We start from the raw sequence: 13,911 nt of genomic DNA, 5'->3' as shown, positions 1-13,911 counted from the left end.
ATAAGTTAGTTGACTTGCGGGTGTGTAAAAAATGAATTCTAGGTTATCTTTGACCAGCATGGTAAATTTCACATACCTATTTTGAACAAGCTCCTGCTAGAAATGTTTCTGATCTCTTGAAAATGTGGTGTGTGCACAAGTAAAGTAACATACACCTTTAGCAGATCCATAGAACCTCAAGCACTTATACAGGAAGAACTAAACATTTGCAAGCATTGCCATGTTTTAAGATGGGGAATTTGGTGTAACTAAGATGACAGTCCACATTTCTCCCATGGTTTAATAGGTTAGATATAAAGACTACACTTTTTCTCTACTCTTGCAACAGTCTTTAATAAGGGAGCAAGATAATAGTCTTAAAACAAGGCCAGGATGTGGCCTAAATTAATAGTTCAAGCTACAGACTTTAAATGATATACATTTTTAATTGTTTAAATAGTTTTTTCAGTAAAAAAACATTCAACTAAAACTGTGACATACTATTTTGTACACTTTTGGCATTGGCTTAATGGTAATTTAACAGTTTGTCATGGTGCGTCTAACTACTCAATTGCAGACAGATGATGCAGTAGAAAAAACAGGCTACTTAAATGTGAGAAATAAAAACATCACAGATATTTGTTTTAAAAAGATATTAATAAGGCTTTCAAAGCATTCAGGCAACTGCTTATTAATGTTAAATACGTTCTAATAAACCTTTCTTGGACAGAGGATTATAACATGCAGAGAATACACATCATTTTCAAAGCCTTGTCTGTTCATTATGAGATTTTGCTTCTCTCTGACTCAAGTAGACACCATTTAATAAAGCTCGGTGTCTTTCACCTGCCAATAAAGTCAGAAAGATATTAAATCAGAAACCGGTTTGTCCCATTGGAATGTAGGAGTTACCATATTGGACTGGATGTGCATTATTGTTTTAAAGGTTACAGATATAAATACTGAATGAATGAAACAGACAGAGTATTATACATATAAAGCCAGCAAACAAGTAAGGTTACAAAAAATGTCTAAGTAGACTAATGCCATATAAATACAACTCAAGAGTGTTTTGATTAAAATATAGAGTTCAACATGAATGGCTGCTATCACAAGCATTTGGGGGCAGCAGTGGTTGAACAGTAGCAGCCTCTAAGGACAGGACAACTGAATTCTGGTGTATCTGCATCTGGCCACAGGCTCTTGCGGATGCTGTATGGCTATTTTTATTCATTGAAATTCTGTCCTCTACATGGATATCAACAAAATGGCTGAGTTTGTGTTCTTGAAGTGTCAAAGGGGAAATGGGAAACCAGTTCGCTTCGGCCCGGTTAGTTACAGTTCTCCATCCCTGATCTGGGGGCTCACTTGTCGCACTCCAGGTCTTGCAGGTCCGGGATCTGCTGGTCGTAGTGCTGCTCACAGAATTCCCGGATCCGGTTGCAAGCCTCCACCATCATCTCCTCCGGGACCGTCACCACGATGCGGAAGTAGTCTGGGTACTCGAAAGGCTGAGGGGGGTTGAAAGCACGTTTCAGAATTTCTTCTCAAGAGCACTTACCACACTGCGCGTGCCACAGAGAAATACAGTACCAGGCTAAAATGGATCCCAAGCTCTTGTCTTGAGGAATTCCACAGTAAGCACATGCATTTTCTGCACTTTCCCCTTGAGCTCTGAAGGTTGTGAACTGTTATTAACATCGGACCTTAGGAGAAGGTATTCAATTCCTCTTACTGTGGAATTCGTAAGAAAGTTTCTGCCAGTCATTTCTAAACTCTTTTCTTTATTTTATCTCCGAGAAGTAAGACTATCCAAAACGATGGGTGTGATTGCATCTCATCTCTCTTTCTCAAGTCTGCCTAAGATTTCCCCCCAGTCTTATGTTCGAATGTAGCTGCAGAGGGATAAAAACGCTTGTTTTAATATGAGCTGTGTAACCAGGTGCTTCTTTAGTTTCACATACGAGACTACAGACACCAAATTTACCCGGAATTCTGAACTGTGGACTCCTGTGCATATTATGGCTGTCAGTGTTTCTACTGTTTTGTCTGGACTTCAGCAAACATATCGGCACAAAAAAGGCACTCTTACTGTTGCAGGGAGACAGAAGACCGACTGCTCCGTCACTAGTCTCTCGGTGAACTCCACGTCATTCTCGAACTCCGGGAAACGCTCCATATCAATCCCCACCTGCAGGGAATCAGACATCGTAACAACACCTATTCAGGCTTGAAGGAAACTGCTGTATTTAACCATGTTTTGAGTCAGAGCACAGTTCAATATTCACTGTTCCACAGAGTTTGTGTGCAGTACTTCAGCTATGAATAAGACGCCCAACGGGAAATTAACTACTGAAAACTTCTAAAATGTTCTATTTTGTAAGACCTGGACTTCTATTTTTTCTTCTACTCTCTAAATATATTATAAATTGTTTTTCCAAGAAGGATAAGGAAAAATATTAAATATTGTCTAAATCTAAATTATGCAGTGATTAACCTTGACAGTGATATTAAGTGACAGAACACCAAGAATAAAAAAGAGCAGAATGTTACATAGAACGTGTTTATACCATGGGTATGGACGTCTTGTAGGATAAAGGGCTCTTTATTTAGTTTTATTTAATATACGGTATATAGGTTTTTGCCAATATGTTTCACATTTTGCACCATCTTTTCTGTTGCAAAACTGTTGTTTTACACAGTGGAATTAATTATTATCTAATAATTAAATTCATAGGGCCGGGTGGTGGTGTTGCATAATTTTGCATCAGCAAAAACTCAATTTGTCTAGAAAAAATATGCTACAGCCACATTCATTGCTCAAAACTCTTCATGTGCCAGCTGATTTATATGTAACTACTAAGGTCAATGCACTGAATCAGGGCTACTGTGCTTTGATAAACAGATGACCTTGTCTTTCGAGCTTCACTGGCATGGAGTCAGAGTCTTTGGCATGGAAGGTAGGAATCTAGAATTTACAACATAATTTTAATTATTCATACCTTTGAAAAGCATCAAAGGAAAATCTCATTGGGCTTATAAGTACTGGGCATTGGATCCTGTGAGGTGGCATCATAAAACAGGAAGATGCACAGAGTACAGGGGTCTGTCCTTTCATCACAGCACTGGAAGTGAGATCCCCTGCAGTTGTGTGTAATAGGGCCCTGGGATATACAAGCCCAGTCTCCATTGCAGCTGGGATATGCTGAGGTTGAAGCACAGGCCAGCGGAGATTCATTTGGAACCCACCACATTCAGACAGGAAGTGGTCTATATCCAAACGTGATCAGATATGAGAGATGTTATAGTTTGTCAGCTTTAGTTACACCAATAACGGGCACTTGACACATTTTTGGTGTAGGATAGGGTAGGGTAGTGCTAATGGTTCAGGTAACGATTATTAACCAATGGAAGTCATAATGGTTAATAACATCAGCTAAATAAGGTATAATTATAACAGAAATTATATAGAAATACAGAAAATAACACTGGCATTTTCACTTTCCGTCCAATCAGGAATCACTTAAATGAGACTCTGGTAATTTTGTGTACATTTATCTTAAGATCCTTTGAGTGACAGATGGAAAGCTAGTGCATGTGACAAAAATACATTTTCAACATTGTCACAAAGGATTGAGCACCCTGTGTCTACTCACCATTATATACATGGCCCCTGATGGTTTTATTGGAGTCAGGCCAGGAACAGTGGAAAGTGCATTGTAACAGATGTCAGAATTGGACTAAAACAAACAAGGTGGAGACAGAGAGAATAAAAAGTGATTTGATGTTTCCAAAAACTCCAGTACTTTTTGTCTAGTGGCGGCACACGATTCTCCTACTAAATAAACAAAAAAATTGTCATTTAAAAATCCTTATCGGATGGTAAATAGCGTGATGCCTATGTGGCCTTGAATGCCCGCACTAAAAATAAACAGACATCACAGTGTGATAACATGTTCATGAAAGGGAAAAGCTTTAGAAGACAGCCTTGTGCAAAATGGAATATACTTTGAGCCTAACAACCTCATTTGAATCTGCTCTTAATCCTCCATTTGCAACTTCATATAAAAATACAAGAGTTAGTGCATTTAAAAATATTAATTTACAACAAATCATTTTGCATACAAAAATAATTTGAGAGACTGGAATTGCAGTCGTGTTCCAGTGATTTGCTTCTTATTTGGATCATTTTAAATGATGGGGACAGGCTGCTGCACGCGGTCCTTCGTTCTGTGTTTCATGCCAACTGAAAGGTGCAGAAGAAAAGCAGCTTCCCTGATTCAGTGTCTTTTAAACCACTTTTCAAGAGAAGCACAATCAAATAAACATCAATTTCCTACAGAGATACAAGGATGCTATTCTTGATAAAACTCTATAAAAACTAATAAATCACTTAAACTGCCCTTGTCTGCATTGCCTCTTGACAGGCTTACAGGTTCTGTTCATTGGTCCACCAATGGGGACAGAGTTCTCAAGATTAACCAGCTTAGCCCTTTCCTTTCAGTACTGCCATATACAGTACACGTGAATTACCAGTGTGCTGACATACTGCTGGTCCTGCAGAAAGAAACTATAGGAAAGTTTAATATCCAACAACAGTAAAATATTTAGGTAGAACTGTCCTTATAGTTCTACCAGCCAGTAATCAAGGTTGAGATCAGGAATGAACAGCTCTGAATGGTCATACAGTACAATGAGCAATATTTCTTTGTGTGGAAGACCTGCAATGTCATGGGATACACTATATTTCGCTCAGTGTAGCAGCCTGTGGATTACTTTTTTGGCAAAATAAAATTAAAGAGTTTGGAGACTGTCACTCACTTTCAGGAAGCTGATGGTGCTGTCATAGAATTCCTGAGATGTTTTGTTCAGGATACTCTCCAGGGCACCTTGGACAACTGTGCACGGTCCCAGAATCCTCTGGGTGAGCTTGACCAAACCTTCTCTTATCTGTCACAAAACAAATAATTGCAAAATGAAATGAAAGAAAAGAGGATACACAGTTCAGATCAGAGATACTTTAAACCGATGCACCTAAAATTATTATACTTGCTTTTCTGTGTATTTAATGATGAAGTGGATGTCTAACTGCATAGCTAATGACCGAATGACCATGCAGCAGTGTAAGAATTACTGTCATTAATAGATACCAATTCCCCTTGGTCAAATATAAAATTTGAAAAAGTTCATCAGCAGGTCTAATGCAGTAAAGTGATAAACATATATCATACTGCTTTCTGAAGAAACGTAAAGATCGAGCAGTGTAGTGGGGTGAGGAGAGAAGACCATTCGCCAGAGTGTACAAATACTGAAATCAGTAAATGACATTAACTGAGTGACTAACGAGCCCTGTGTCACCAGAACAGAGAGAAAGTTCAAGTTAAAGCTCAACACCGAGCCTCTCTGAAAAAAAAGAGCCGTGACGTCTGCTCCACCAGCAGCCTCCTCACCTCGGACCCGAAAGCGTTACTGCGGTCATGAATGAGGATCCAGCCCAGCCTCCAGCCCGGGACCAGCCACCGCTTGGCCAACCCACCGCAGGACAGGATGGGCACGTCGGCACTCAGAGGGGCCATGGCGTGGAACGTGCATCCTGGGAAAACCTGCGAGGACACCGGAGGCACGGATTCAGCCGTCAGACGGAGGAATTCACACGGGCTTTTTCAGGGAAGGAGGGAGAATGACACGGGTCTGAAATGAACAACTTTTTAAATAGTTAAAAACACCCTGAAGGGTAATCAAAGGACATGGATTTGGATCTGGTTCATCTGGATCTACAGTATTCTTGGTGAGCAGCGTCTGTCAGACCCAATGCTGTATTATAACTCACAGAGAGTGTAATATGCAAAGGAATGTGGACAAGACGTTGCCTTTTCATGCACTGAGGAAGGCAACACTGACATATCGCTTGAGTTTGAGCACTTTGCCGACCGCATAACTTGTGGAAAATTAGAGAAAGTACAACTGAACAGATACAGCAAGTGAGTGAATGAAACAGTGGTGGTTAGCAATTGCAGTTGAGTCTCTAGACCCATCTCTCTGTAGGTCTCAGCCGCTGACTGGTGGACTGGGGAATGTGTTCAGCGTGGCGCTGTTCTGTGGACTTACTGCTTGGAAAGAACTGGCCATATAACAGGAAGATGTGGAGGAAAAGCGAATAAATGTATTTGCTGAGCTACTACATTCATTTAAAGAGTGCAAAAAGGACATCCATCCTTATACGGACACAGAACAGAATTAGTTTAAGAGCTATGACTGGGTAGGCCATTAGACTCAGTTACTTCACAGGTCACAGTATTGGAAATAAAGATGTTGACAAGAAGACCGGTATACAGTAAAATAAGTCACACATTATCGATTAAAAATAAAATGTTACCTGCTACAGTATCATACGAACATGCAATGTAATTCTTTGTCAGCAACCCTTTAGAAAGTGCCCCACTGCCTCATATTTCAATTTCCTTTTAATTGCACTTGGGGTGTTAATAAGCATATAAAGGAGCCCCTTGGGCAGAAAGGTTGTAAAACTCTTCTCCACAGAGTTTTCCCATCATCAACAATTTTCCACAGAGAGAGGAAGAGAACTAGCACAGTTCTAGGTCACAACGGATGAGCATTTCACCAAGAAGCCGTAGGCTGTTACAGATCTAACACAGCGTGGCACATGTGCTACAAGCCCTTTTTCTGTGCCTTAGAATGCACCACTATGTCCACGGCCCTGTCTCTAACCCGTGTGAGACACGAACCTGCAGTTTGTGCAGCGAGCACCTCACATACCTGATCTGTACAATAACCTAAGGGCCTGTAGCTAATATGGCTTTCTTCCCACAAAACAAAAAACCCCAAAAAACAAGGAAGAATTTAGACAGTCCTGCTCACGACGTGAACAAAGAAGACACATAAAAGGAGGAGGATCTGGTTGTGATTAACTGGGAGAGGGCTGGAGCCGAAGCCACAGCGAGCCTGAAAAAGTGCAAAGTCACTGTGGCGACTGTTTCCCATTAAAGCACTTGGCAGGAGCACAGCTCTCTGCCGCACACATGCTGCCTTCATACACTGCACAGGACTAACACAGAAACACAGCCGACGCGTGTTTTTTTTCCCAAGCCTGAAGTCTTTATTCAGAAGAGACAGCAACTCAGGATTATTGTTTCTCCTCAGTTATTTTAGTTTTTTAGAATTCACTGAGGAGCAGATGTGGCTTTCGGTGGGTTTTTTTCGTGGCCTTTTGGAGTAATGGGTGTCATTGGGGGTGGGTTGTGTTAGAGGAGGGCAGAGAGGGGGTTTAGGCACAACATGGAAAATAGAAACCTTTCCACCATCTGCAAAGCATTATGGGACACAGCACAAACAACGCAATGTGATCCCACTCTTGCGTAATATGGGGCTGGGTGTACCTGCTTTTCATCAATGCTGAAAAATTAAGGAAAGAGTTCCTCACCTCTAAACTTTTTACGCATTGCCTAATGTCACAATAGGTACATGTGGAACTGACTGGCACTGAGTAAAACACATTAGTTTGACAGGTTTATTAAGATCAAGTCATTATGAACAACCTGTCACAAATGGCTAATGAAATCTCACAAACATTAAAACTCCTAAAAACACTAATTGTTACAGAATGGGGCTTAAATGTATTGTGAAAATTATTGTAACTTGGAAAGGTTTTGTTTCAAGACTCAGATTCTTCTGTAATGGGAAAATACAGAATGCATTTAATCGCAATCGGAATAAATTTTGGTAGAGATTTAACGATGCACCTGGTGTCAATAAAGAAATGAGCAGTGGAATTTTAATTCTTCTTAGGGTTTTCTTTTTTCAGATGGGCAAAAAGAAATCACTACACAAAAATCAGTCACCTGGTCCTGCACAACCTTAATTTGTACATGAAAGATGTTAAGATTGAGGCAATATTAAAAGTGTGACTAGAAGAAAGATGTACATGTGTACACCCTGTTTCTCGTATGAAAAATCAAGGGCCAATCATTCTCATTGTTGTGTCCTTCTTAACCATGCTACAGACTTAGTAACCATGCGATACTGACTTTACAATCATCTACCGCAGTATACTTCATCGTGATAATATCGTTTTCTATGTAACGGAGGTGACGTCAGCAGCAACAGGCAAATTTATTGTGGGGTTTCTTCATTTCTAGTTTCTGTCTAAAATTTGAATAAAGCAAACAGCAAAGAAAATGAATTATAGTAAATGTGAATTGGCATGTGTCAATATTTTTTATTTTTCCAATACCGTGCTCAGGAGCCCTTCAAAAAGGAGCTTCGCCCAGGGTCCTTATTTCATTCAGTCTCTAAAACAGGTAGTTCACAGGGTCCGCAATGCCATCTCGGTTTACTTTGTGCGTATCGGCTCCACTGATTAAAGCCTATGATTCAAATCAAGTGATACCAGAGCTTCATTCAGAGGTAGATCACTAATCCCTCACAAACGCTGATGTAGGTTGCTGTTACAACACAGAAGCCTGAGTCAGATCGAGAACAAGAGGAGAACAGAGAGCTGATGAAAACTTCTCATACTTTCTGAGGAAAAGAATGTGCCTAGTTTGTAGTTTGTGCTGGGTGTCACACAGAGAACTCCAGCAGCACCCATTACAGGGATTTCAACGTGACCACAGCTTAAAGTCACAGCTCACAGACCAGTGCGCTTAATAACACTGAATGTGTCTAGGAAGTAACATTTAAAAAATAGAAAATAATTGCTTTGGAAAACCGAGCCTCTCTTTCTAGCACAAAGGAGTCTTGTCAGTCATCTAAGTATGTCAGTTTGCATTTTGTAGCTCATTATTGGACTTACCATGTCACCATAGATTTCATCAGCCAGTATTGGGACACAGTGTCTGGAAGCAACTGGAATGAACAATAAATAGCCTGAGAGTCAAACAAGTGAAATGCTACAGACTAAGGGAGTCAAAATGCATAAATATGTATATCGCAAGATCTTCAAATCAATAGACTAGTTAATCTATAGGAAACAGTACAAACTTTTACAATCAAGTACTGACAGAATCCTTCCTGAGAGATGGATTAATTCTAGATGGTAACAGCCTGCAGATGCAGTTATAATCTACCTTATATCTATCAATTCTATAATTTAATTTACTACACCATATACAAAATTAAGCAACTTTACAGAAATATGATGTACTGTAACATGTACATTTATAACAAAGAATGTGTTATCTGGTCAAGTCTCTGAAATGGTCAGATTTGCACAATACAATCGTCTTCCTTTCATGTCTTAATATCATTATTTCCTGGAGTATGAGCAGACAAACATTGTACTACACAGGTACTATGATACCTTGGAAAACCAAGGTTTTACCGTCTACAACACTCATGTGAATTGTAGAAAATAAGATAATTCAACTTAATTTAGACCAAAAGAGAGAGAGAGAGAAATCACAATAAATGTCTGGAATTGGCCTGCGAATACCATGGTAAATCTCTACAGCGGATTCACGGCTATACCAGTGCGACGTCATACACTAAGAGACTGACCTGCAAGGATCTTCTGAATGTGGGATTTACTGAAGACAGAACCACAGGGGTTAGATGGGTTGTTTACAATGATGCAGGCTGTCTTGTCATCAATGAGTGACTCCAGGTGCTTCAAGTCAACTTCCCAAGATTTTTCAGGCTAAAAGAGAATGCAGAATTACTTAACCTTTTTTTACGAGCACAAAAAAACTTTGAAAGTGTTTCTTTTTTTTGGTAGCAGTGACTCGATGTCAGGTCTCCTACAGTAAGTGACTGAATGGCACAATTTGATTAACAAAATGTTCTATGATGTTCACATTTATGTAGTTTTTCATGTAGGAATTATAGCTGTCACCACCACCATCCTGAGCCTTTTAACTTGCAGATCAGAGTACCTGTGTTTTTTTTGTTCCTTTACCAGACTGCAAGCAGGGAAGGAACAGCCTCAGCTGAAACTCTTGCGCCATTGGTGGAGAATGAACTTGCATGCTTGTGGCCTGATATGGGTGAGTGCGGGGGGGAGTGGGGGTGAAACACCCTGTGTAACCAGGAACAGATGTTGTGGGGTCCGTTCTGTGCAGCAGGCAGACATAAAATAAAACATTCTTTGCCAAACTCATTGACAAGCTTGTATTTTTTCCAGATGTGCTCTCTTTACTTTCTTCATGCGATAGAACTGCACAAACTGGTATCTTGCAATCTTTAACATGGCAGAATTTAACAAGGCATGTTTTGTGATGCAAATGATCCCTCATTACCAAATTGCCCATAGCAGATTTTGGTCTCTAAACTGAAAGAGAAACGTTCAAAACTCTTACCAGCAAATTGTAGAGCTTCACCTCAATCCCCATGGACACTGCCAAAGTCTTATAGAGAGAGAAACCAGGACAGGGTACCAGAATGTTTTGGCCAGGGTTACATAGGACCCCAATAGACAGCTCAATGGCTTGACTGCAGCCACTGGTCAGGATGACATCCTGTCAGGAACAACGGAAGAGCACTGTGTCACTGTGGTGATATTAGGGACACTGAAATAAATCACAGTAGCAGTTCTCCTAGTCATCAAAAACCCCTATAAATCCTAACACTTACTACTGTTTTATAAACTGACATATTATTTTTCTGCACTGCCTACTCTTGTATAGCTAATGGCTGAACGTGCCGTCTCTGTCTTTGGTAATGTACTGATTTTGGTATTGATTGGGATAGTCATGTCTAAAATCACATCTTCTTAATTCGTTGAGGTCTAACTGCATGTGAACAAACCAATTTGACTCTCCTGTTCTTAAATGAGCATATTTCCATTGACACTCTTTTTTTATCCAAAAGTCCTATCAAACTTTAAAGCTCTCGGCCATCTTTACAATGAATAAATCAGACGTTTTCTTTTTTTCTAAAGTGTTACTGGCTTGATTGCTAAGCCATCCCCCAGTACAGTGAGACCACACACTTATGGAAGCTAGTGGCTCAGTGTGACCACTATTTCTATGCATGAATGATCCCTTGCTTCCATTGGTGAGCATCAGTGATGTCAGCCACCTCTGGTGTCCAATGAAAATGCATTCTCCTCTGGTCCCACAACACACCTCATTGCTCCAGGGTGCTGCAGGTGTTTGAACAGACCAACTAACTTTTAGAAGCTGCCTGCATTTCTGCAAGACTCACCAATGATGGGACATGGATAAAGTAAAGCCTTACCTTAGCCTCCAAGGGTGCCTCTGGGCAGCTATAGAAATTGGCAACTGCCTCTCGACTGCTCTGGTACCCTGTCAAAGGAAGGACAGAATTATGAGTCATTTAAGCACAATTACATTAGGAGAAGGTAAGCTGTCAATAAGCTTCCTTTACGATGTGCACAGCCATATTAATTTTATGAAGCAAAGAACAGATCAGCATGTATTTATTAAGAGGGGGAGTCTGAATAAGATGAATAAGAAGGCACTGTTGGCTCCTGAATCTGATTATCAGACAACAGGAAGCACCATGTGCTTGCCAGAGAATGAGTCCGTCTTCCATTTCTGCCTCCAGGCGTTTGTAAGAACCAAGGCTAATCACCTATTGAAGGCGCATAACCATTGAACTTCTGTGAGGTGATGGCCTCTGTCATGGCTATCAGCACTTCATCATCTGTGGGCAGGTTCCCGAATACAGTTGGGTCACCTGGGTGAAGAAAGGAAAGTAAGAGGTGGTGCAGTGATAAAATGACACCTGCAAGAGCTATTGCAGACTTTTTTTTTTGGACTACTTAGACCGCGTACATTCATGAATTCCCTTTAAAGTTGAAGTTATCCCCCCCTTTGAGCATGAAAATGATGCTTCTGACTTCTCTGAATTTGTACTTTCTTCTGGAAGGGTGTGCTGGACTTCACAACACCGGGAGGCTCCGGGTCTTAATGTCTTGGTCGCTAAAACACCAAAGGCTCACAGCATGCTCACAGCCTCCCTCGGTGGTGAGCCAGCAGCAGCGGCGCGCCTGCCTGCAGGAGATGCGCGCTCCTCGCTCCCGGAGCGCAGCGCTCTCTCCGCGCCGAGCTGGTCCTGGGCTCTACAATCGACCTCAATCACGTCACGCATGAATAACCCAGGAATAAGCTAAAAGTTCATAACGCGAACAGATAATTCTTGGTTTAAATGTATGGTCACGGAACTCAGGAATTTAAAAAAAACGATTTAGCTGTCATATTTTCAAATATAAATTACAGAAACGGACGCGGGGAGCAATTGTCTATTGTCACTCACCTATTGACAAAGCAATCATTTGTTTATTGGGGTTGGGCTGGATTTTCATGCCGTCCACAATGGCTCTGATGGGGTTTAAAGTTCTCTTGGACATTTCGGAGGCTCTGATGTTCCACCTGGGAATGCGGCTCTTCAGCTTCGCTGGGCAGAAGCTCCCGTTCAGGCTGACGTGATGCACGCCGTTCCCGTTCATCTGGATCACGTAGGATTCGTTCTCCATGTCTGCAGCACCTACACCGAGGACAAAATAGCTCAGCAAGCCTGCAGGGAACAGCGTCAAAAACCTGGAGCAAATTAAACAGGTACAGTAGATGCTGCAATTTGGGCTTGAGAAAATTTGCTGTTACAGTTAATATTTCCTATTCCTTGAAGGTCCACAAATCTAAAACCTATATATATATAACTTTTCTGGCGAAAAGCCCCCTGTCCGTCTCTAGTAATTATGAATTACTGTTTATGAATGAAAGAGTTTTTTTTTTAAGAAATCGACCGGAAAAGCTGAACTTCTGTACACTTTCTGTGCACAAGCACTGAGAATCGCATTGTAAGTGAACCTCTACTAACTAACCTGCATCGAAATCTGTGAGCACTAAACCACCATCCCCGCATCAATGAGAACGCATGCTTTGCGCAAATTAATATGAATATGAATGTTTCCCATTCATTATCAGAAAACTACACATTTCTGAAAAGGATCAAGTATTTTAATGGCTATTAAACTTTCTGCCCCCGGCAGTTTAATCAAGAATAGGGTGAAAGTATTTCAATATCTTTCTAATGTCTAATGATCAAACTGACAAATGCCAATTTTACAGGTATTGAGCTACACTTAATATATATATAACAACAGATCTTAGAAAATGAAAAGAAATACCTTACAGAAGGATGACAGAGTTCTTTATCCACGAACTTGATTGATTTTTAAATTATTTTTATATCGGAATGGTTAAAATTGCTTTAGCCTGTTGCTATATATCGGTCCACAAAAATGGGCGTCGAAACGAGCCCATTTCTTTCATTGGTGCTGACTGAGGGCTGTACCCTACACCCTTGTTACATCATTCCAGAAATGTAAAACTTTTGGAACAGGGTACGTTCCTTAACCCTTTCTATTTTCTGCCTCTTACAGCCCGGAAAGCCGCGTGCTGGGACCCCCAAGACTCAGCGAGCCGCGCGCCCGGTTTCTTCCTGCGCTTTAAGCACATCGTGTTCCGAAAACATACTGCAGTTAAACGCTCAAAACACATAATCCGCCCAGTCTATCGTGCTCTTGGCGACTCTTATTTCGTGAATTACCTAGGCTAAAGCAAACCCATTCTTATTCCGTTTGCATACGAAGCATTTCTTCTTTGACTAAGTTTTCTCTGAAAAAAAAAGGATTGTTTTAATCTAGTCCTAATTGTGAAAGGGGGGCGGTTATGTTAAACATGAAAGACTACAACGGTGAGCAGTTTTCATCAATTCATAGAAATATTCGAAAGACAATCTCCGAAAAAGCACTACGTATCAGTTATTTTTTTGCAATGTATTATTTGCATTTGAACATGCCAGAATGGTTAGTTACCTGATTGGCTCTCCACAAACTTATTAAAGGGGTAACATTTTCTTTATCGTGGTCATTTCATCCAGTACCAAAAAATCACTCATTTCCCTCGCCAAAACCCGGACGCGCGTGTGTGGACAACCTAGACGCAAGCA

At 40.7% G+C, this 13,911-nt stretch overlaps 1 protein-coding gene and 1 long non-coding RNA gene across 2 annotated transcripts; one reads left to right on the top strand and one right to left on the bottom strand.

Moving 5' to 3' along the window:
- Positions 1 to 306: 306 nt before the first annotated feature.
- On the bottom strand, positions 307 to 12,433 carry tat (tyrosine aminotransferase). Its single transcript, XM_088614084.1, has 11 exons — positions 12,214 to 12,433; positions 11,530 to 11,634; positions 11,173 to 11,240; positions 10,293 to 10,451; positions 9,496 to 9,634; positions 8,792 to 8,844; positions 5,430 to 5,582; positions 4,801 to 4,929; positions 3,636 to 3,719; positions 2,072 to 2,170; positions 307 to 1,490 (listed from the first exon to the last, which is right to left on the bottom strand). Exons 1-11 carry the CDS (start codon positions 12,431 to 12,433, stop codon positions 1,344 to 1,346), a joined length of 1,356 nt encoding a protein of 451 aa, XP_088470210.1. The 3' UTR covers positions 307 to 1,343.
- LOC148644323 (uncharacterized) lies at positions 12,383 to 13,817 on the top strand. Its single transcript, XR_015928721.1, has 2 exons — positions 12,383 to 12,515; positions 13,343 to 13,817. It is a non-coding gene; the product is annotated as an uncharacterized LOC148644323 (long non-coding RNA).
- Positions 13,818 to 13,911: the final 94 nt, after the last annotated feature.

This window comes from Lepisosteus platostomus, chromosome 20 (genome assembly GCF_059453375.1).
Source record: "Lepisosteus platostomus isolate fLepPlt1 chromosome 20, fLepPlt1.hap1, whole genome shotgun sequence".
In the NCBI taxonomy this organism is placed as follows: Eukaryota; Metazoa; Chordata; class Actinopteri; order Semionotiformes; family Lepisosteidae; genus Lepisosteus; species Lepisosteus platostomus.
The sequence above is the reverse complement of the archived record's forward strand: the minus strand, read 5'-3'. Positions and strand labels throughout refer to the sequence as shown.